At 38.5% G+C, this 24,495-nt stretch overlaps 1 protein-coding gene across 1 annotated transcript in view; it reads left to right on the top strand.

The window, feature by feature from the left end:
• Positions 1-22,710, top strand: part of RNF150 (ring finger protein 150) — a 427,096-nt gene extending 404,386 nt beyond the window's left edge. Inside the window, exon 7 of the mRNA XM_006887018.1 lies at positions 22,592-22,710. Within this exon, the coding sequence (XP_006887080.1) occupies positions 22,592-22,710 (119 nt within the window). The remainder of the gene's footprint in view (positions 1-22,591) is intronic.
• Positions 22,711-24,495: the final 1,785 nt, after the last annotated feature.

Below are 24,495 nucleotides of genomic sequence, written 5' to 3' on the forward strand. Positions count from 1 at the left end.
GCCTTTGAATTGTAGTGCTGGAGAAGAGTGCTGAATATCCCATGGACTGTCAAAAGAACAGACACATGTTTTGTTTATGTACATTGAGTTTTGTACAGTCATCATATACATTGTATTTTATATATTTAATTACTATTGATTGATGCTATTGATCTATTACCCCACCTTTTCAAGTTCCCATTGAATCTGTACTGTTGCTTTACCTCCCCATCCACCTATGAACTTCTGTCCTAGTGATTTCACTCCTCCCCCTTTTTCAATCCCTTTCTCCACTCCCCTTCCCCTGTTGAATATTCATACACATCTTGCTTAGTTATCTTTCTATTTTTGCAATAATGTGGTATTTGTCCTTATGAGACTGAGTTCTTTCGCTTAGTATAATGCTTTCTAGGCTCTCCCATGTATTATTTTATGAAATTGTTGTTCCTTAGTGCTGCGTAGTACTCCATTGTGTGATTGATCTCAGTGCATTAATTGGTTGATGGGCATTTGGGCTCTTTCCATTGTCTTGCTATTGTGAATAATGGTGTCATGAACATTGATGTACATATATCCATTTGTGTCTCGATTCTGATTTCCTTGGGATATATTCCTAGCAGTGGCATAGCTGGGTCTTATGGCATTTCTATGTTCAGCTTTCTGAGGAAAAGCTAAGCTGCCATCCATAGTTATACCATTTTATAACCCCCCCAGGCAATGCGTAAGAGTTCTAATCTCTTTGCATACTCTCCAATATTTATTACTTGCGGTCCTGCTAAACTTAGCTACTGGAAATGAGATGTGATCCATATTAAAGGATGTTGTCCTTGATCATCTCCAGCAAGTGTTTCAAGCCTTCTTTACTGTCAGCAAGCAAGTTTGTGTCTTTTGCATAACGCAGGTTTTTGAAGAGCCTTCTTCCTCTGATCCTGCATTCCTCTTCGTAACTTCCACCGTCAGCGTAGGTACAGAGAAAGTCTAAAACATTGATGCACACACTTTTTAAAACCATGCAATGTTCCCTTGTTTTGTTTGTACAACATCTTCTTGGTCTAGTTATAGATTTTCTATGAGCACAATTAAGTGCTCTGAGATTCCCATTCTTCTCAGTGTTAGTCATATTGTGGTAAGGTCCACAGTAAAATACTTTTGCATAGTTAATAGAACACAGATAGATATGCTTCTTGTATTCTCAGCTTTCAGCCAGGACCTATCTGATATCAGCAATGGTATATCCCTGATGCCACTGCATCTTCTAAACCTACATGAACTTCTTGGACAGAGTTCCTTGTCAATGTACTGTGCCAAAATTCAAAGCTGTTTTGGGATAATCTTCAGAAATATTTTGCCTGCATGTGCTTGTAATTTTAATTAGTATAACAGTACCGTAAGAAGTACTAACTAGAAATTTTAAAGTAGCTATTGACAACTTAGGGAGCTCTGGTGGCTTAATAGCAAAGAGTTGTACTGCAAAAGCATGCAGTTCAAATCCACCAGTTTCTTTACAGAAGAAAGATGGGCAATCTCTTCCTGTGTGATTTATGGCCTTTCAGAATCCACCAGAGTATCAGCTATGAGTCAGTTCTGATTTGATGGCACATAACAACATAATTGACAACATAGATTTCACTGGATTTTGCCTCTCTCCTTGCAAAAACAAATGTACAACGAATGCAAAAATCACATCCATTCTTCTGTTGGCACTTGGGAAGAAATGATTCAATGGATGGAATGCCAGGGAAATTATAAGGAGTTTGAGCAAGTGAAGAAAGTCTTTCTCCTATTGAGTTAAGTGTCATAAAGAAAGAAAACTAATGATGAAGCAATAAAAGTAAAGTGAAACCTTAACTGTGTGTTCTAATCTGATATAAAACCATGCTGGGAATTCTCTTTCATCAAGCTCTGATGAAAGCAATGCTTTCTAAAACGGAGAAAGATTTCTTTATGATCTGAGCTTGTGTGTCTCTTTGTCATCATAAAGCATAACTTCAAAGGCAAATAGTATTAGTGGTTTGGACAATTCTATTAATCCTTCAACCTAATGAATTAATTTATATCATAAGCCAACAATTATTTGTTTCCAAAGGCGGCTAAGGAGTTTTGGTGAGAGCAATTTAACAACCAGATGAAAATCTAGAAGCTTTGTCATTCCAGAGAACTACAGCTGGCAATCGTAATGATGTAGGTTGGAATTCTATTTCTGCCATTTTCCATCTTGACTCTAGGCAGGCTCTTGTGGCTTCGTCCTCAGGATACTGAATTACTATCTCATAGGTTAGGAAGCTCTGGGCTCAGTGGGAAGAAGCTGTGCCCAGAGGCACTTGCTTTCAAACCACCTGCTGCTCCATGGGAGAAAGGCGGACATTCTCTCTTGTGCAACTTACTGCCTATTAAAACCCACTGGAGGGTCAGCTGTGAGTTGGTTTTGACTCGCTGACACACAACAACAACCCAAGAACACATCACTCTGGAAGTTCTAATCTACCAGCTCTATGGAAGAAAGATGAGCAATCTCCTAGCAACATGTCCAAAATATGTGAAATGAAGCTTTGACATTCTTGCCTCCAATGAACATTTGGGCCACACTTTTTCCAAAATATATCTGTTTAATTTTTTGGTGGTGGTGTTGGTTGTTGTTAGGTGCCATCAAGTTGAGCATAACTCATAGCTACCACATAAGCAAAAGATCTGAAACCAGTCCTGTCCTGCACCATCCTCATACTTCCTGACATACAAGAGCCCATTGCAGCAGTCTCCATGTCAGTGCACCTAGTTGAGGGTCTTCCTCTTCTTCACCAGCCCTCCACCCTCCCCAGCATCATGTCCCTCTCCAAGGAAAAGCCTCTGCTAGCAACATGCCAAAATATGGCAAAATATGCCAAAACATGGCAAAACATTCTTCTTGCCTCATAAGGGCACTCTGGCTGCCCCATCTCCAAGAGATATCTGTTCATTCTTTTGGCCATACATGGGATGTTCAGTACTCATCTCCAACACCACAGCTCAAAGGCATCAATTCTTTTTCTGTCATCTTTATTCATTGTCCAGCTTTCAGATGCATCTTTTATTATTATTGTGTTGTTATGTGCCATTGAGTCACTTGTGGCTCATAGCGACCCTATATACAACAACCCTAAACCTTGCTCTATCCCTTGGCAATCTTATTGTCTCTGACATGCCTATCCCCATTACCCCAGTAACAGAATCCATCTCATCAAAGGTCTTCCTCTCCTGCACTGTCCCTCCACCCTGCCAAGCACGACATCCTACTCCAAGGACTAATCCCATCTTGTCACATGTCCAAAGTATGTCAGACAGAGCTTCAGAATTTATTATTATTATTATTAATTGTAGTACATGGGACTCTTCTCCAACACCATAGCTCAAAGGCATCAAAAAGCAGATTACATAACAGAGATCACCACACAGAAGGGAAAAGAAGTGACATGAGGACTGTCAGCCTGTTATTTTTGTGTGCCGTCAAATCCTAACTAACCCATAACTGACTTCGCAGCTGGTTTTCAAAGGCAGTTTAATCACACGGAAGGAGATCCCCATCCTTCTGCTGCAAAGCAGCTGGCAGATTCGAACTGCATGCTTCCAGGATTGCGGTAAAGCTTCTTACTATTAGGCCACCAGAGCTCCCTTCTATAAACCTACATAGAAGGAATTAACATGGTTGAAGCTTTAACTTCTAGAACTGTGAGTAAAGTAACTTGTGTTCTGTAAAGCCACTCACTTTTGCTATACATGTTATGGCAGCACTAGATGATGAAGACATCCAGCTCATAGTGTAAATGTGCAGATTACAATATGTAATAATCCTTGTAACTTAGCAAAGAGTCAAAACATCATAGCCACTATTATTAACAGGATGGCCAGACTCTGAAGAAATCAGCCCAGAGCCTACAATTCATACAATAGCAGTCATTCATAAGGATGAAATTAAAACTAGGACTGAAGTTTACTACCTCAGAATTTCTTATTCTTAAAAAAAAAAGATGCAAAGAACACACATTTCCTCATTGAAAATATTCTACATTTATCTTGCAATTCATTACAAAGTGAGAACACGCCAGAGTCTAATTAACTTTCCCAGTAAGATTATAACTGAGAGTATAGAGAGAGTCTCTCAGCCTGAATAACCTCAACATTTAAAGAGAATATGAAAAGGCAGCAACATTATGAGCCAGCCAGTGTGGTTGAAAGTCTCTCCCCTATGGTGCTCTTGTATAATACAGGATTGATTGGAAATGATGCCCTATTTCCAAGAAGATAAGCATCAGTAGCAGTGGACAGAAAGATGCCAGTTTTCTTTGAAACCTTGTTTTTCAAGTTCCTGGGGTAAAATAAGCCCTTATGTATAAGGAGCAGCTCTCAGCATGTGAACATAATTCATCCTGGAAAATCAGGACACCTGGGGGATTATACTTACCACCTTATTTTCTCTTAAAATAGACATCGCATATTCTGCGGGCAATGTTGGTTAATTCTTAACAGAGGAAAATTCTTTCTAGCCTACTCTTGTGCTGTTCATAGTGTTAACAAATTTTGGTAAGAGTGTGGAAAATTGGAAAACTCATATAATGCTAGTATGAAAGTAAAATGGGACAGTCACTGTTCAAAATAGTTCAGCAAAAAAGTCACTGTACATCACAGATGACTCAGCAGCACGGAACAACACACTCTATTGGTTGTTTTTTTATTTAAGCCTCTTGTTTAGAGTCAACAAGACCTTGGGAAAAGCCTTTGTATTTAAAGTTGGTGGTGGTTATATTTTTTGAGGAACATTATTCTAAGTGGTATAGCACTCATCTGCCAATATGCTGTACTGGTAACCTGGGGTTGCTATGATGCTGAACCTTGTGCCACTGGGGTGTCAAATGCCGTAACAGTTACCCATGGTAGACAGTGTTTCGTGGAGCTCCCAGTTTAAGACAGGTTTCGGAGCAGGAGTGGGATCCACTTCCTAAACAACATGCTCTGGAAACTCTACAAATTTTTATAAATGTCAATGGTTGTAGAGGGGCTTTGAGCCTTTTGTTCATAGGGTCGCTATGAGTTGTGCTAAATTTGAGGGCAATCAACAACAACAAAATCAACTGTGCTGTACCTTCTTTTATCAAATCTCACTCTTGAAGTGATAATTTACTGTTTTAGCTTTGCATAATTATCATACAGAAACAATTAGATAATAAAGGAGTGCCATCATGGAAGTTAATAAAATACATAGCCAGTGGAATATAAGTGTCAAAACTTGCCTTAAGGCCAAATTAGTCTTAAATTCAACTCCAAAAGAAACAGGTTAAGTAAAATATTCATCATGATGCAAAACTTTTGTGCAAGAAAGGATAGTATAAGGAATTGAAATGGCAACCTCCAGAATGTGCATCAATATTTGGAAATTCTGTATCTGATAAGTGTTTATTATTCAGAGTATGTAAAGAACTCCCATAACTCAACAAGACAAACAATCCAATTTGAAAATGAACAAAGGACTTGAATAGGTTTATCTCCAAAGAGGAAATGCAAATAGTCTTCTTTAAAATACATTAAAAGATGTTCTATAGCAGGAGTGGCATCCACTTCCTAAACAACATGACTCCAGAAACATTATAAATTTTTATAAATGTCGATAGTTGTAGAGGGGCTTCAGGCCTTTTGGTCAGTGTCTCTATGAGTCGTACTCGACTCAAAGGCAACCAACAACAACATATCACCAGTCATGGAAGTGCAAACCAAAACCACAGTAAACTATAGCTTCTCACCCACCAAAATTACTATTATCAATTAAATGGAAAATAACAAAATTTGGTGACAGTGCAGAAAAATTGGAAAACTCATATATTGCTATGAATATAAAATGGTACAGCCACAGTTCTAAATAGTTTGGCAAAAAAGTTAAACAAAGAACTCTATTATGTTATTATTAGGTGCCATAAAGTCAACTATGACTTACGTCGTTGTTAAGTGTCATTGAGTCAACTACAACTCATAGTAACCCTATGCTTATTGTTGTTGGTATGTGCCATCAAGTCATCTGTGATCCATAGAGACACTATATGCAGTAGCTCTGATTCCTGCCCTATCTTGAGCCAATTTCATTGTCTCCAATACACTGACCCCCAATACCCCAGTTACTGAGTCAGTCTACCTCATCCAGGGTCTTCCTCTCCTGAGTTGTCCATCTTTCCTTCCAAGCATGATGTCCTCTTCAAGGACTGGTCCCTCCTGGCAACGTGCCCAAAGTATTCAAGAGGGAGTTTCAAAATCCTTGACTCCAAGGAGAAGCCTGGTTTTATCCTCTCCGGGAAGCCCTGTTTGTGTTCTTGGAAATTCATGTTATGTTCAACACTTCACCAGCACCACAACTCAAAGGCATCAATAATTCTTCTATCATCCTTAGTCATTGTCCAGTTCTCTGATGCATAGCAAGTAATTGTGAAGACCATGGCTTGGATCAGGCATACCTCTATGCTTGTAGCAACCCTATTAAAAATAGATCAGGTGCACCTCTATGCTTATGGAAATCCTGTTAAAAATAAAACTGAACCTTTCCCTATCCTACACCATTGGCATGCCTTCCACCAAGCACAAGCTTACTCTTGCAGTCACTGTGCCAATTCATCTCATTGAGGGTCTTTCTCCCTTTCAATGGCCCTCTAACTTTTTTCAGTATGATGTCTTTTTCCAAGGACTGGCTCTCCTGGCTACATGCCCAAAGTATGTTGGACAATGTTTCACCATCTTTGCCTCTAAGGAGCACCCTGGTTTCACTTCCTCCAAGATAAATTTGTTCTTCTGGAAGTCAATATTCTTCACTATTTCAGTCCAAAGGCATAACTTCTTCTTCAGTCTTCCTTATTCATTATCCAACTTTGAGATGCATATCAAACAAATGAAAATACTGTGAGTTGTATCACATGACATAGCAATTCCACTTCTGGGTAAATACCCAAGATGTTGAGAACAGGATTCAAACAGATACTATGCATCAACATTCATATTATTTACAATAACCAAAAGGTAGTAACAACACATGTATCCATCAAGGAAATAGATAAGCCAAATTTAATGTTGCTATTGTTGATTGCACATGAATATTACTCATCGTAAAAGAAAAATGAAGTTCCTACACAAACTGTAACATTGATAAAACCTGAAAATGTTGTTGTTGTTGTTGTTGTTGTTGTTGTTGTTAGGTGCTGTCAAGTGGAGTACAACTCATAATGACCAAATGAACAACAGACCTGAACTCTATCCTTTCCTGTGCCATCCTTTACCATCTCTAAAACACTAGAGCCCATTGCTACAGTTACTGTGTCGATCCATCTCCTTGAGGGTCTTCCACCTTTCCAAGCATCATGTTCCCTTCCAAGCAATAACTTCTCATTATTCTGAGTGAAATAAGCAATACACAAAAGGATAAATATGGTATGATTCTACTTATATGAGTTATGTACAATAGGCAAGTGCACAGGACAAAAATAATAGTAGTAGTTACTAGAGGCTTGGGAAATGGAGATGAGAAGTTACTGTTCAAAGGTTACTGAGTTTGCCTTAGGGATTACAAAAAAGTTTTAGAAATAGATGGTGGCATTGGCTGCACAGCACTGTTTGATTAAGCATATAAATGGTGAAGATTTAAATATAAATATATATTTTACCACAATGTAATTAAATAAACTAATAAAATAATCCCATCTCCTTTTTATGGTAGTATTATCCCCTATTTAAATATCCAATTCCCATGCACAAAATGTTTAGATGAATACTTTTTACTCTTTTGTGGGTTGTCTGAGAATCTGATGAAAGCTACTCTGCAGCAGAAAATGCACAGATGCATTAGATATCCCTAAAAATTAGTATGTAGTTTTATATATTTTACTCTCACATCCAAATCTATTAAAATCCTAGATAAAAATACCATCTCTGAAATATAAATTCCAGTCAAGTTTATGGGCTTCAGAATTATACAGACCTGAGTTAGATTACAATGCCTAGTTATCTGTAACACAGAACATTTTCAATCTAAACCTTTGTTCCGCTACTTGTCTGTCAGTTTGCTGCTATGAGTGCTTGCATGTTACTGTGATGTTAGAAGCCATGCTGTCATTGTTTCAGAAAACAGTAGGGTCGCCCATTGTGGATAGCTTTCAGTAGTGATTTCAGAGTCAGATAAAGAAGCAAAGCTGGCTGTCCACTTCTGAAATAACAGACCTTCAGCAGCCTTTTGAATAGCAGTTAGATAATATCTAATATAGTGCCAGAAGATGGGCCTCTTAGTTGGAAAACATTCAACAATACAACTGGGGAAGAGATGCCTTCTCAAAGTAGAATCTATCGTAAAAACATTAATAAAGCACATAATAAGTATGTGGCACAACTTGAAATGACTAGCAACAGTTGCTAACATCCATAATAAATAGTGATACATGTTATCATGAATTGAATTGTGTCCTTTCAAATATACATGTATATAATGATACAATGTGGAAAATACCTACTAATCTTCTATGGTGTGTTAAACAAAATAAATGTTTGTTGTTGTTATGTGCCGTCGAGTCGTTTGTGACTCATAGCGACCCTATGCACAACAGCCCTAAACTCTACTCTATCCTACGCCAACAGCACCGCCTCTGACACACCCATCCTGATTACCCCAGTTACCAAATCAATCCATCTCATAGAGGGTCTTCCCCTCCTGCGCTCCTCTCCAAGGACCCGTCCCTCCTGGCAACATGTCCAAAGTATGTCAGACGAAGCCCCAGAATCCTTGCCTCCAAGGAGTAGCTTGGTTTAATACTCTCCAAGATGAATCTGTTTGTTTTCCTGGCAGTCCATGGTACATTCAGTACTCTTCTCCAGCACCACAGCTCAAAAGCATCCACTCTCCTGTCCTCCCTAGTCATTGTCCAACTCTCTGATGCATAGTTTTTTTATTCTAAACAAAAAGTTGCTATTAACTGTTTAAGAGATTGGGCTCCAGATGACCAGAAAATAACTTCTGTTTCAATTCAGCAAATATTTATACCAGTTTACTGCCTGGTTGGTTGTGAATGAATGTGGGAAAATTCTGACCATTTGCAATAGAAAATGCCTAAACCAAGACAAAGGAAATATGTCCAAAAAAGAGCCTCAGCAAATCTCGGACTCTGAAATTAGCAGATTGGAGGGAATGTAGAGACATTACAATTATATGAAACTCAATAACAACAACAAAGGGAAATCAGTCAGTCTGTAGATAACATTGCAGGAATTTATGAGAAAGGAGATAAACCAAATATAGTAGTAGTATATTGACTAACTTTAATTAATAATGATAATTTCTAAAATCCCACAGCTAAAGATTTTTTGTTAACTGTATCAGGCTGCTGGTGGATGTTACTTATTAAATAAATCCACAGATACAATAAAGCAATACTGGATAGGTCACTAAGCTCCATTTATATTAGTCTTTGCCTATTATCCAAATGTTGTTGTTGCTGTTAGGTACCATCAAGGCAAGTATGACTCATAGCGACCCTATGAACAAAAGATCTGAAACCAGTCCTGTCGGGCACCCATCTTCACACTTCCTGACACACAAGGGCCCATTGCAGCAGTCACCTTGTCAGTCCACCTAGTTGAGGGCCATCCTCTCCTTCGCCGACCCTCCACCCTTCCTAACATCATGTCCCTCTCTAAGGAATAGCACCTTCTAGCAATATGTCCAAAGTATGTAAGGTGAGGCCTCATCACTACTGTTTGAAAAGAGCAAGACACACTAGGAAGCAGGAGGAGCCTTCTACTTCCTAAATAAAAAGGTTTGAAAACCTTATGAACATTAAACAAAGAGGATCATCTAAATAGATACCCTTTAATGCTGTAATAAAGAGGTTTTATCAGACTGGCATGAAGTAACTTGAAGTCAATCTTTAAATCCACCCAACCAATTCAGTAGTATAGTGTCTCATTACTTTGGGTATGGATTTTTAATTGTGAGCCCATACCTATAAAAAAGTAAAATAAATAAGGGTGGGGAATGACAAAGAAGAAAGGAAAGTGATTATAGTCTTCTTTTCCTCTTACCACTATGACCACTTTTCAGTCTCTTTTGAAGCCTTTTTTCCTAAATTTCTTCTTCCCACCCCAAAACTGAAATGTCAAAATCAGTTGTCTACACAGGAGGGGCAGGCAATGTGAAGTAAGAAACCAGCTACTGATTGTGGTCATCTGAAGACATGTCTGTGTGCTAACTGGATAGTCTATCCACAGCTTCCATGTGATTTCCATCCAAGAAACATAGAATGTCAAATCTTTTGTTTTCCAAGACAAAATGCAAATACGTGTTTTTTTAAATACCCTAACTTTTAAATATTATTCATGTTTATAAACAAATACTGATCATGCCAAGTAAAACATGTCAGGGGCCACCAGGTTGAGCATCTGGCTCTAGTTTTTGGTTTTCCCCCTAACTTTGTCCCTGGGTTACAATGTCTTTCTAGGAAAACAACTTAAAATTGCCTCTACTCTAGGTGCCAGACTCGAAATGTAGTTTCTAATTCCACATCTCCCTCCTGTGTATGTGTATAATAATAAATAATAAAAATATATACTAAATAATATATACATATTGCCACAGGCATTTCCGATATAACATATGCAAAACTGAATTTCTGATCTATCCCAACATCTATTCCTCCTTCATTTTCCCATCTCAGTTAATAGTTCCTGTATTGCTCAAGAAACATGATAATTATTCTCTTATTTTTTTGGCTGCTATTGTTCTTTTGCTGCATTTGCCCATGTTGTTGTTATGTGCCGTCGAGTCACCTGCGATTCATAGTAACCCTATATACAACAGCCCTAAACTCTGCTCTGTCCTGTGCCAATCGCACTGCCTCTGACACACTCATCCCAATTACCCCAGTCACTGAATCAATCCACCTCATAGAGGGTCTTCCCCTCCTGCGCCGTCCCTCCACCTTACCAAGCATGATGTCCATCTCCAAGGACCGTTCTCTCCTTACAACATGTCCAAAGTATGTCAGATGAAGCCCCAGAATCCTTGCCTCCAAGGAGAAGCCTGGTTTAACCCTTTCCAGCATGAATCTGTTTATTTTCCTAGCAGTCCATTGTACCCTCAATACTCTTCTCCAGCACCACAGCTCAAAGGCATCAATTCTCCTTCTATCCTCCTTGGTCTTTGTCCAACTCTTTGATGCATAACAAGTGATTGCAAAGACCATGGCCTGTATCAGACACACCTTAGTCTCCAGAGAGACACCATTGCTCTTCAGTACTTTGGAGAGGTCCCTAACAGCAGACTTTCCCATGGCAATACATCTTTTAACTTCCTGGCTACTGGTGCCAAGAGTGTTGACTGTGGAGCCAAGCAAACGAAAGCTGTGAACAATCTCAACCTCTTCACCATCCATCCTGATGCTGCCAGTTGGTCCGGTGGTGATAATCTTTGTCTTCTTGACATTGAGCCTCAATCCATATTAGAGGCTGCAGTCCTTGATCCTCTACAGCAGGCGCTTCAGGTCCCCCTCAGTTTCAGCCAGCAGGGTTGTGTCATCTGCATAATGCATATTGTTCATAGATCTTCCACCAATCTTGACCCCACATTTATCCACATAGAGCCCAGACTCCAAGATAATCTGTTCTGCATACAGGTTGAAAATGTATGGAGACAGGACACATCCCTGGCATATGCCCTTCGCAATTTTGAACCACGAAGTGTTTACTTGCTCTGTTCTGATGACTGCCTCTTGGTGTAAGTATAGGTTTCTCTTTTTTTTTTTTGTATATACAAAAACCTTTGCCCATATCAAAGGATTATTGTGAAAATTTGATAAAGATCAATTTGATGTTTTATTAAGTTTACCAGAGAAAGAGGCAAAATTTACTAGTAATATATATATGATTAATAGGAATTTAACAATTTCTAGCTAGTACTACCTACAGAAACTGTCTAAAAGTTTCTAAACATTTGTCTAAATACAACATTTTTATTTGTGTGATGTTAAACATCTGCTTTGATTATCACGGATAGAAATCTGTGTTCTAAAATTATAGAGCAAATCTAATTTAATTTAAAATAATTTTTTATTGAAAAATGAACAGATGAAGAGAAAGGTGTGATGTTACATGATAGAAATTGAGCTCCTATGCAAATCTCTTTATTTCTTTGAATTCACCATCATGTGTGCAAGGCTATTTTGATTTCCAAAATAGTATAATGAATCCAGCAGGTCATAGTTACAGCAGGCCCCAAGGCCCGTTCTTATTTTAATTCACACCTTCTCATTTAAAAAACACCAACGTGTAAATGAATCTATGAAGTCTATTAAAGCTGGTGGTTGGAAAACCAGGAGTCAAGGTGAGAAGCTGCCATTTTTTGGTGGCAGTGAATTCTGTCTCTATAACTAGAACTAAGTCTACTTCCCTTTTTATCCTGTCAGTCTGCAGCTCCATAAAAATTACTCTGTGATTAGCTTTTTAGTTGATCTCCAGTTTAAACAATTATGGACTGAAAACATTGGCATTTTATGAGATGAGTTGGTTGGTGGGCCAATGCAAAAAAAATTAAGAAATGGAAATGAAATTCCCTACAGAATATAGCCTTCATTCCTTTACCTCTGGGAATAAAAGGTATTGAGTATTCATAACATTTGCATATAATGAATTCTAACATTCATCCATATCTCAGAGTGCTTGCTGGGGCTGGGCCCTGGGCTCCACCCTTTGTGTAGGAGTAGTTACATAGTGGAGATCAGGGAGAACATCCAAGTGCTGCCTCTCCTCCTGTATTAGCAATAAGTCTGGGGTGAACCTGGGGCAGCGGGGAGGAGCGGTTTGTAAGGCGAGGCAGCTAGAGGTCCCTGGGGCTCTGGCAGCGGAAGCTGATGGGGGACAGGATGGTTGTCCTCAGGGATGGGCAGCACCCACTGCCCAAGCTGGGAAGAGAGGAGGTCGGGAAAGGCATGAAGACCTAGGTTTATTTTTTAATGTTTTTAATGAATAAGTAACACCTCACACACACACACATACATGCACACACACACAACATTTAGAATCTTAAACTTTGCCAAGAACAGCATAAAGATAAGGAACTGACAACTACTTACACAAACAGAACAGAAATGTTATCATACATAACAAGAACTTTACATAAATGTCACAGGACCAGCAGGCAGTATCAAACATTAAGAAAGACAAAACAATCTTTCTCCTAAAGAAGCAAATAAGACCAAAGACCCAATGAATACAACAGACATGGAATGGTAGAAGAAATATACTGAAGTAGAGTTCCAAGAATGGGTACTATAGAAGTTACAAATGATGGAAAAGGCGAAACCATAAATAAAGAATTGAATTAATTTTAAAAACCATCATAAGACAGAACACTACCATCACAATTCAAAAAACAACAGAAAAGCATGAAAATTCAATCCAGAGTATCAAGACGACAGAATTTATATCTATAATATTCCAGAACTTCACAACACTATGGAGGCACAAAAAAACAGAACAGAGAAAGATGGAACACAAAGGATGAAACAGAGAATCAGCAAGATAGAAGACAAAAGCCTTAATGAGAACTTATAAGAGGAAAAGACAGCAAGAAAATGTTAGAATCATGTGGGGTGAACAAACAAAATACACATCATTGGAATCCCAAAGAGAAAGGGTGAAATGAAAACACTGAAAGAATTATGGAAGAAGTACTAGAAGAAAACTTAAGTTTCTTTAAAAAAACCAGAAGATACACATCCAAGAGGCTCAGCAATTGCCAAACCAACTGAAGAGAAACATCAAGACATGTTATAGTCAAATTCTCCAAAAATCAAAAACAAAGATAGATTACCAAAAGCAGCACAACAAAAACAGTCACCTACAAAGAAGAACCAATTAGATTAAGCTCTAATTTCTCAGTAGAAGCCATGTGATAAAGAAGAAAATGGGATAACATTTACAGTAGGCTGAAAGAAACTCAGGATCTTATACCCAGCAAATCTATTAATCAAATATGAAGGAGAAATAAGGTGATTTGCAGAAAAGAAGGAACATAAGGAAGTCATGAAAACAAGACCAACTGTTAAAAAAAGAAAGGAAAGGAAACAAAGGAAAGTCCATTACATAGAGACATCAGAGGAAAATAATTAGTGATAACAGAAAAAGGAACAGCAAAATGGCAACAATAAAACTTGACCTATCAAGAATTGCAATGTGAATGGCTGAAATGTACCAAATAAGAGAAAAAGCATAGCAGAATGAACAAAAAACCCAAAGCCTATGAATATAGGAACATTTAAGAAATGAGGAGAGATAGACTAAGAATCAAAGGGTGAAAAAATATTAAACAAATAGTATCATAAGAAAGCTGGTCTGAAAAACAATGTACTAGAATTTTTTAAATAATAAAAGAAAGAAACTGGAGTGGCAGTTCTAATCTATGATAAAATTGACTTTAGAATGAAAACCCTCAAGAGATAAGGAAGGACACTATATAATAAATAAAGGCACAATAGATCAAGAGGAAATAACCTTAATTAACATCTGTGCACCTAATGATAGAGCTGCAAAATACATAAAGCAATGGTTAACAAACTTGAAGAAAGAAATAAAAAACACCACAATAGGAGCAGAAGACTTCAATATACCATTCTCACCAAAGGACAAGTCAAATCAAAAGAAACTCGGAAAAAATATGGAAGAACTAAACAACCCAGTCAACTCAACCTCATAGACATACTCTAGATTCTTCACCCAACACTACATCTGCTTTCTTCTCAAGTGCACTTGGTATATTCTCCAGGATTGATCACAGAGTAGAACATAAAGCAAGCTGCAACAAAATAAAAGACAGTGGAAAAAATAAAAAATACCATCTCAGATAACAATGTTATAACTCTAGAAGTTAACAAGAATATGAGAAATGAAAAAAGAACACCCACGAAAGCTAAAATAACACCTTGTTTGAGCATTACTGCATTATGTTGTTAGATGCCATTGAGTTGACTATGACTCACAGAGACCCTAAGGACAACTGAGCTAAACATTGTCCTATACTGACTGTGCCATTCTCACAAACTCTGATACTCAAGCCCATTGCCTCAGTCATGGTGTCAACCACATTGTTGAGGGTCTTCCTCTCTTTTGTCACCTCTCCACTTTCCCAAACTTGGCATCCCTTTCCTAGGAATAACCTCTTCTATCAACATGTCCTCATTACCCAGCCTCCTGGATAATCTGTTCTGCATATAGGTTGAAAATAAATGGAGATAGGACAGATTCCTGACATACTACCTTCACACCTTTAAAACATGCAGTGTTCCCTTGCTCTGTTCTGACAACTGCCTCCTGGACCAAGTACAGGTTTTGCATAAACACAATCAAGTGTTCTGGGATTCCCATTCTCCCCAGAGTTTGCCACAGTTTGTTGTGGTCCACACAGTCAAATGCCTTTGCATAGTCAATGAAACACAGATAGACATTCCTCTGGTACACTGCTTTCAGCTAAGATCCATCTAACATTAGCTACAACATCCCTAGTACCAAGGCCTCTTTTAAACCCAGCCTGCACTTCAGGAAGTTCTTTGTTGATTTTGGATAAACAGTCATTTTTTGATAAATTTCAGTAGAGTCTTGCTTGCATCTGATATGAATGATATTGTTTGATAATTTCCATACTCTGTCAGATCAACTTTCTTTGGAATGGGAACAATTATCTATCTCTTCCAGTCAATTGGCCAGGTGGTTGTCCTCCAGATTTCTTGACAAAACTTGGTAAGCACATCTAGGGCAGCATCTGTTTGTTGAAGTATATCAATTTGTATACTGTCAATTCCTGGGGCCTTATTTTTGCCAATTCTTTTAGAGCAGCTTTAACTTCTTCCTTCATCACCACAGGTTCTTGCTCATATATTGTTCATGAAATTCTCTGTGTCTGCCAATTCTTTTTTGGTACAATGAGTATATATTCTTTCCATCTTCTTTTAATACTTGCTGGATCATTTAATATTCTGCCCAAAGCATCCTTAAGTATACTCGATACTTGAATTTGTTCTTCAGTTACTTGAGCTTAAGAAATTGTGAGTTTGGCCCCTTTGATTTTCTGATTCAAGCTCTTTGCACATTTCATTATAATACTTTACTTTGTCTTCCCACACTGCCCTTGAAATCTTCTTCCCAGCTCCTTAATATCTTTATTCCTTCCCTTTGCTTTGGCTTCTCTGTGCTCTCAGATAGCTAGACAATGACTAAGGATGTTCAAAGGAGAATTTATGCCTTTGAGCTGTGTTTGAGTGTTGTTAGAGAAGAGTATTGAATATACCATGGACTGCTAAGAGAAAGAACAGGTTTGTCTTGGAGAGGGTTAAACCAGGTTGCTCCTTGGAGGCAAGAATTCTGAAGCTTAGTTTGACATATTTTAGACATGTTGCAAGGAGGGACTAGTCTTTGAATAGGGACGTCATGCTTTGGAGGGTGGAGGGACAAGGCAAGAGAGGAAGACCCTCAATGAGATGGGTTGATTCAGTGACTAGGATAAAGGTGTTAAGTATGGCAGAGACAATTAGATTGGCACAGGATAGAGCAGGGTTTAGGGCTGGTGTACATAGGGTCACTATGAGTTGCAAGTTGACCTGATGGTACATCAGGACAAGAATAAATATGCTCAAAACATATAACACTTCATCTTTGACTCCAAGGAACACTCTGGTTGTACCTTCTCCAAGAAGTATGTTTGTTCTTTTAGCCTCCCATGAAATCGTCAACACTCTTCTCCAACAGCACTGTTCAAACACATCAATAATTCTTCTATCATCCTTATTCATTGTTCAGCTCTCTGATGCATAGCTAGTGACTGAAAAGAGTATGGCCTGAGTCAGGCACACCTTAATTTTCAAACTGGCACCATTGCTCCTCAATAATGTGGAGAGGTCCCTGACTACAGACTTTCCCAGTGAAATAAATATCCTGATCTCTTGACTACTAGTTCAAAGTGTATTGATTGTGGATCCAAGTAAGATGAAGTCATTAACAGTCTTATCCTTTCTTTACCTATAGTGATGTTGCCTATTGGTCAGTTGGCAAGAACATTTGTTTTCTTGATTTTGAAATGCAATATTGAGGGCTGCAGTGTATAACCTTCTGCAACAAATGCTTCAAGTCCTTCTCACTTACAACAAGCAAGGTTGTGTAATCTGCGTAGTGAAGGTTACTGATAAAGTCTTGCTCCAATGCCACATTTTTCTTCAGAGTCCACCTTCTCAAATAATTTGCTAAACTGTGAGACTTGTCAGTTTGTTGTATTGGGATGTTGATCTGCATATTGCTGATTACTTTGGATATCTGTGTTCTTGCTTTTTTATCAGTGTTCGAATTAATGCAGCACAGATCTATCAGTTTGTTGTACTTGTGGGTTGTTGTGATGCTGCAAACTGTGCCACTGGTGTTTCAAATGCCAGAAGGGTCACCCATGATGGGTAGATATTAGTGGAGCTTCAAGATTAAAACAGGCAAGAAAGACAGATTGGTCATCCACTTCTGAAATAACAGGCCTCTGAAAATTCTATGAACAACATAGGGACACAAATAGATATAGTATTAGAGATAGAGCCCAGATTGGCAGTCAACCAAAATGAGGAGAAGCATCTGCCAGCATCCTTGAATAGTTAGAGCATGGATTGTGTGGTGTATGAATGTCGGAAAACTAGAAGTTGTGAAAATCGAATAGAACACATGAACATCAACATTCTAGACATTAGTGAGATAAGATGGACTGGCTTTGGCCACTTTAAGTCAAACTGTAGTATAGAGGAAATAAAAAGTTCCTTGAAACAAATTAAAATGGAAATATGTCATATCAAAACCTCTGAGATACAGTTAAAACACTCCTCAGTGATCAGTTTATAGCAATAAACAAATATTTGAAAAAGAAGAAAAGAGCAAAATAAACTACTAAGTCAATACCTTTAGCAATTAGAAAAACAACAAGCTAATCCCACAGCCTCTAGAAAAAAAGGAAATTATAAAGTTAAGGGCTGAAATCAAAGGGATAGAAAAATCCAGCACCCCTTCCAGATTTAATTACTCAGCAATGTAGAAAAAAAATAAATCATCAACAAAGCCAACAGCTGAAGAATCTGTTCTGTAAAAGGATTAATAAAGTAGACAAATCACTGACAAATTTATCAAAAGACATAATTTGAATAAGAATGAAAAGAGGTAACATCACAACAAGCTCAAATAACATCAATAATATCAGAATATTATGGAAAGTAATGCTGACATTTTAAAGCCTAGAGGAAATGGACAAATTCCTAGGAATCCTCTCCCTACCCAAATTGACACAGACAGAAATAGGATAATTGAAAAAACGTATAAAAAAGAAGAGATTGAGCAGGTCTTAAAAGGATTACCCCTACCCCACCCACACCATGGGAAAAAAAGAAAAGTCCTAACATACATGGCTTCAAAGGTGAATTCTAGCAAATAGTCAAAGATGAACTAGCACAAATTCTACTTATTTTTAAAAACAGAAAAAGAAGGAACACTCTCAGAGTCATTCTATTAAGTAAACATAACCCTAATACCAAAACTGAGTAGAAACATCATGCATACCCAGAAAAACTCTATAGATCAATAGCTCTTGTGAACATAGATGCAAAAATCCTTGACAAATTCTAGACAATGAAACCGAACAGTATATAAAAAAATAATTAATCATAAGAAGTGGGATTCATAACAGGAATGCATAGATGGTTCAACATAAGAAAAACAGCGTAATTCATCACATTAACAAGCAAAGAACAAGAACCAATGATCCTATCAATTGTTGGAGAAAAGGTGTTTAGAAAAATCTAGCACCCTTTCCAGATTAAAATACTCAGGAAAAAAAATAGGGGGAATTTCCTTAACATATACACATCAAACTGAAAGCCAACATTCTCAACATACAATCCTTGCTTGCTGAAACTGAGGAGGACATGAGGTGTTTGCTGCAGAAGGTCAAGGACTTTTAGTCTTCAATATGGATTTTAGGTCAACATCAAGAAAACAAAGATTCTCAAAATTTTTCTATCCATTCTTTTGTTGATTGGCACTTGGGTTGCTTCCATAAACATGGATATGCATATATCAGTTTGGATGGCTGTTATGATTTCTTTAGACCATGCAGCACTGAAAAACAATGAACTCATAAAACATTACACAACATGGGTGACCCTGTAGGACATTATGTTGAGTGAAATATCTCAGTCAAAAAAGGGCGAATATTGCATAGCGCCACTGTTATAAAACAGGTCTGACATGAGGGTTTGGGGAAAGAATAAGATATAGAGAGAACAGATAATGAACATTGCACTGGAAGAGATGAAGGAAAGAACTGTTTAAAAGGAATGTATGATTAAGTATTATATGTAAGACAACATCCCAGAATAAGAGATATATTGCAAAGAGGACTGGAGGGACTAAGGAGAGGGTGATAATTGTGCAACAATGAAAAATATTTAAAAGGGAAAAAAAAACACAGAAAAAGTGAACTTGATGAGGGGGAACAGGAGGAAAGGAGAGGATAAAAATATGCAACTTTCCTTAAACTTTCTTTAAAATCACAATAAAAATAAAAAGTTTTATTTAAACAAACAAACAAAAAAAAACCCACCACAAACAAAGATTCTCACCACTGGGCCAAATGACAGTTTCATGACAGTCGGAAAAGAGACTGAGATTGTTAACAGCTTTAGCTTGCTTGGTTCCACAGTCAACACTCTTGGCACTAGCAGTGAGGAAATCAGAAGGTAAATTTCATTGGGAAAGTCTGCTGTCAAGGACCTCTCTAGAGTACTAAAGATCAATTATGTCAGTTTAGAGACTAAGGTACACCTGATCCAAACCACAGTCTTCACAATTACTTGATATGCATCAGAAACCTGGACAGTGACCAAGGGTGGTAGGAAGATGCCTTTGAGTTGTGGTGCTTGAGAAGAGTATTGAACATACCATGTACTACCAGAAAAACTAACAACAGGTCTGTCTTGGAGAGGGTGAAACCAAGCTTCTCCTGGAGGCAAGGATTTTGACCCTCTATCTCACATACTTTGGGCACATGGCCAGGAGGGACAAGTCCTTGGAGAAGGACATTATGCTTAAAAGAGTGGAGGGACAGCACAGGAGTGGAAGACTCAAGATTGATGGATTGGCTCAGTGACTGAAGAAATGGAATTAGGTCTGTCAGAGAAGATGAGATTGGCTTAAGATAGGGCAGGCTTCAAAGCTAGTGTATGTTGGGTCACTAAGAGTCACAGTCAAGTCAACGGCACATAATAACAACAAGGGGAAACAGCCTTTTCCCCTCAAACTGTAAAACAAGAAGACAGAAGCAGGCCTATCATACTGGGGCAAAGAAGGAGACCCCAGCTGCCAGCTCCTCCAAGGACAACTGGATGAGAAGTGAGAGGCATCAATTATTATCTTTATTCACTGTTAATAGAGTTGCTATACATCTGGACAATGTATAGCAACTCTGTAACAACAGATCAAAACCTTGTTCTCTCCTGGTCCATCCTCAGTCTCTGCCACGCTCAGATCTACTGTTACAGTCACTGTGTCCATCCATCTCATTGAGGGCTTTCCCCTCACTTGTTGAACCTCTACTTTTCCAAGGAAAATGATATCTTTGCCAGACAACATGTCCAAATAAGTGAAACAAAGTTTTCACCATCCGTGCCTCTAAGGAGCACCCTGGTTACACTTCCTCCAAGACAGAGTTGTTTGTTCCTTTGGCAGTCCATGGGATATTAAAAAATCTGTTCTTAACACCACAATTCAAAGGCTTCAATACTTCTTCTGTGTTCCCTAGAAACTGAAACTCACTCTGTTGTCCACCTTCCAAAGGTTACCTACCTGCTCCAGTCATCTTATTTGTTATTGCTTAAAATATTCTTTTTCTCGTTTATCTGCCTAAAATGGAAATTATCCTTTAGTACACAATTTATATATCCCACCTCAATAGGAAGCCATACCTTACTCACCAAATATTTCTGTAGCTTTTTTACCTACTCCTCTTATCTGTTCCTACCATAACTGGTAAAACTTCCAGTGTTATGTAGTGCTTTTCTTATGTGTTATAATTGCCTCATTAATGGTCTACCGTTCTTGCTAGACAGTAATCTCTTTAAGGACTCAGATCTTACTCTCACCTGTAGCTAGCATCTAACACAGCATGAAGTACATAGTAAACTAACTCAAACTTTGTTGTTGAATTGAAACTGACTCTTAGCTGACCCTCAATTGCATTTCCAATGCTGTGAATCACACAGGAAATTGCCCACCTGTTTTTCATCAAGCCACTGGTACATTTTAACTTCCAGAGAGGTGCAGTCTTTGTATTAACAGCACACCTCCCTTAGATTATAACATAATCCTTTTAAAGTGAAAATTTTATAAACACAAGGGAATATCATATTTTATCAAAATTTATATTTATTAATTTGTTATTTATATATTGATAATCTTTACTCTTCTTTGCATTACTGTCAGCTTGCTTTATTGATTTTAAATATCCTTGCATGTTAAGTATATAGTCATGTCATTATGAAACACATGCATAGTTTCTATTTTCATATTTTTTTCTTTCATTTTCCATTATTTTTAACATTTTTGAAATTTTATGCATTGTTAACAATCTTTTGCTCAGTTGCTTTTGTACACACAGTATCTTTCCTCACTTAAACACATTAAAGATATTATGTGTCTGTTTAGATGTATCCTTAGGGTAGCTCTGGTGACTTAGTGCATAATGTGTCAGGCTACTACTCGAAAGATCTGTATTTCAAATCAACTAGCTGCCCCATCAAAAAAAATGGGCAGTCTCTTCCTATAAAGAGTCACAGTTGTGAAAGCCTGCTGGAAGGTAACTCTGAGTCAGAATCGGCTAGACAGCAGTGAGTAGACATGTCCTCATTCTCTGTTGCTGTTAGTTGCCATGATATTGTTTCCGACTCATGGTGGCTTCCTGTGTGCAGAGTGGAACTGCTCCATAGGGTTAAAGGTTCTTCAGGAAGGAGATCACCAGGCCTGTCTCCTGGGCTGTCTCTGGGTGTGTTCAAATGGCCAGCCTTTCAGGAGCCAAGGATTGTACCATGTGCACTTCCAAAGATGATTTAAAACCAAAACTCTCTGCTGTCAAGTCAACTCACACAGACCCTAAAGGGCAGAGTAAAACTGCCTCTTAAGAGCTTCCAGGGCTGTAAATATTTTCAGAAACAAGTCACTACATCTTTCTCCTGGAAGACAGCTGGTGGAGTTGAACTTGACCTTTTGGTTCATTCCCCAAGCACTCTGCTATACCATCAGGGCTCCTAGAAAACCCATAGGAGTCAGAGTCCCTTCTTACTTCATTACACTTTCTTTTTTTAAGCTTAACTCTTTGACCCATTTAGAATTTATTTTGGGGTATGGTGTGAGATGAGCCTCTAGCTTAAATTGTTACAAAATAGCCTACTTTTCTATTATATTTTCTTGACATTTAAATAAATCTTATTAGAGGCAATTGAATTAAAATAGCATTCAAAGGCCTAACTCCTTGCTGACTGTGAACTTTGCTTCTTCCTCCCAGGTGAACAGGAGCCAGCTGTAAGCAGCGATTCTGACATCTCGCTCATTATGGCAATGGAAGTTGGACTGTCGGATGTAGAACTTTCCACCGACCAAGACTGTGAAGAGGTGAAATCTTGAAATAGAGACTATAAACAGAATGGGATGGTAGGAGCCAGGAGAAGACGCGGAGAGTGCTCCAAGACTTGGACCAGGCACACACAGCTCCCGAACACCTTGGCAAATCCAGGGTACTCTGCTCAAGAACAGTAATGAGAAGCAATATCCAAAGTCGCATTAGTTGGGATGCAGTTTCTCCATCTTTCCAACAGTCCACGACCTTGGCAGCTTGGAAGCTGAAAGTTGATTTTCCCTCCAATGTCCTTGTAGACACAAACTTTCGAAGCTCCTAAAACAGTGATTGAAAGGACACCGTGAGGGTTTCTTAGTTTCAGTTCACTTATTTCCAGGTCATATTGTCCTTGTTTGTGGAATGTTGTTTGATTTCTTTAGCAGTTGTTTTGTTTTATTAAGACTTTTCTTTGTAGCTACTTTACTCCTTTGTGGCTGATTAATTTTGTTGTTTTCTCCACCCCAGCTTTTGCGTAGCATTCTTTTGGAAGCACCAGTTCTGCTATGATCAATTTGTATTCCACCTGTTAGATTGATGGCCTTGGCCTCTCAGCATGAAGTATGCATGGAAGTGCCTCAGCACCTAGAAAAGACCTAAAGCCAGCTTAGATCAGAATCTAAGTTCTTTTAAGTGGGTCTTGAAAATCCCAGCTTCCAGAGGTCCCACCACTAAGCCCTGAGTCTGCTGAGGCCACTGCTCACTATTTAAGCTCCACCACACTGGCATTCACTTGCCAAGCTCTGTTAAGAGTCTGCATGTCAAAAGGGGAGCTCTCAGGGGAGCTCCTTCAATTCTCCTGGGTCTTACAGTTTGGGACTGGAATTCTGAACTCAGAAGTCTCCTCCAGGCATTTGAATGGCATTGGTCATGGCTGCAGAGCTGGTAGCTAGGGCAGCAAGCCAAGTTTTAAAACCACCACTAAATGCCATTGACAAGTCAGTTCTGGCTTTTGGCAACCTTATGGGCATCAGAGTAGAACCACACCACAGCACTTTCAATGGCTGGGCTTTCAAGGTAGACCTCCAGAGCGTCCTTCCAGGTGCCTGTGAGTAGGCCAGGACCGCCAACCTTTTGATTAGCAGCCAGGTGCATTAACAGTTTTTACCAACCAGAGAATGCTTTAAAAACAGGCACCACATATTCTTAGCATCACAGGAAAAGGTCTGTTGTGTTAATACTGCTCCAGGCTGGAACAAGAAGCAACGAGAGTGTCATTTCCATGAGTGGGTTTTAAAAAGAGTCTATCATCTTTGAGCTCAGTGGCAAACACAATGGTGGCTGCAATAGCCAGCCTGGGTTTTACTCTAATTCTAACGTGTGTGTGTGTTAGTTACACTTCACCAGACCACAGAGGAAGATTTAGAGGAATCTTTAGCAGATTTCTTCCCAGAGTCTCCTAAGTGTGTCTGTACATCAAATGAGAAATAAGCTGTGATTTTTTTTTTAAATAGATCATCTGATCTAAAAAGTACATCCTAGGGATTAGCTAACTCAGGTTGATCCTGAGAGAGACAAAGTCAGAGGGACAGGAAAAGAGTTATCAAATGAATACAGAAACCTACAGACATTTTTAAACCCTTTCTGTTTGTATTCCTTCTTTTTTTTTTTTTTCTAACTATGACAGAGAAGTGCTATTTTTTACAGTGGCAGTTTTATAATACATTTAGACTATCCTGGCACGGAGATGCTTCTCCGTCAGCTTAGGACGTTAGGAGTGCATGCTCTGGACAGTCAGAAGGATCTTACCAGCAGCAGCAAGAAGTTGGCAGAGACCAGGCCACCATTTGGGTTCA

Source organism: Elephantulus edwardii, unplaced genomic scaffold (genome assembly GCF_000299155.1).
Source record: "Elephantulus edwardii isolate Elephantulus edwardi_28Jun2011 unplaced genomic scaffold, EleEdw1.0 scaffold00053, whole genome shotgun sequence".
Classification (NCBI taxonomy): domain Eukaryota; kingdom Metazoa; phylum Chordata; class Mammalia; order Macroscelidea; family Macroscelididae; genus Elephantulus; species Elephantulus edwardii.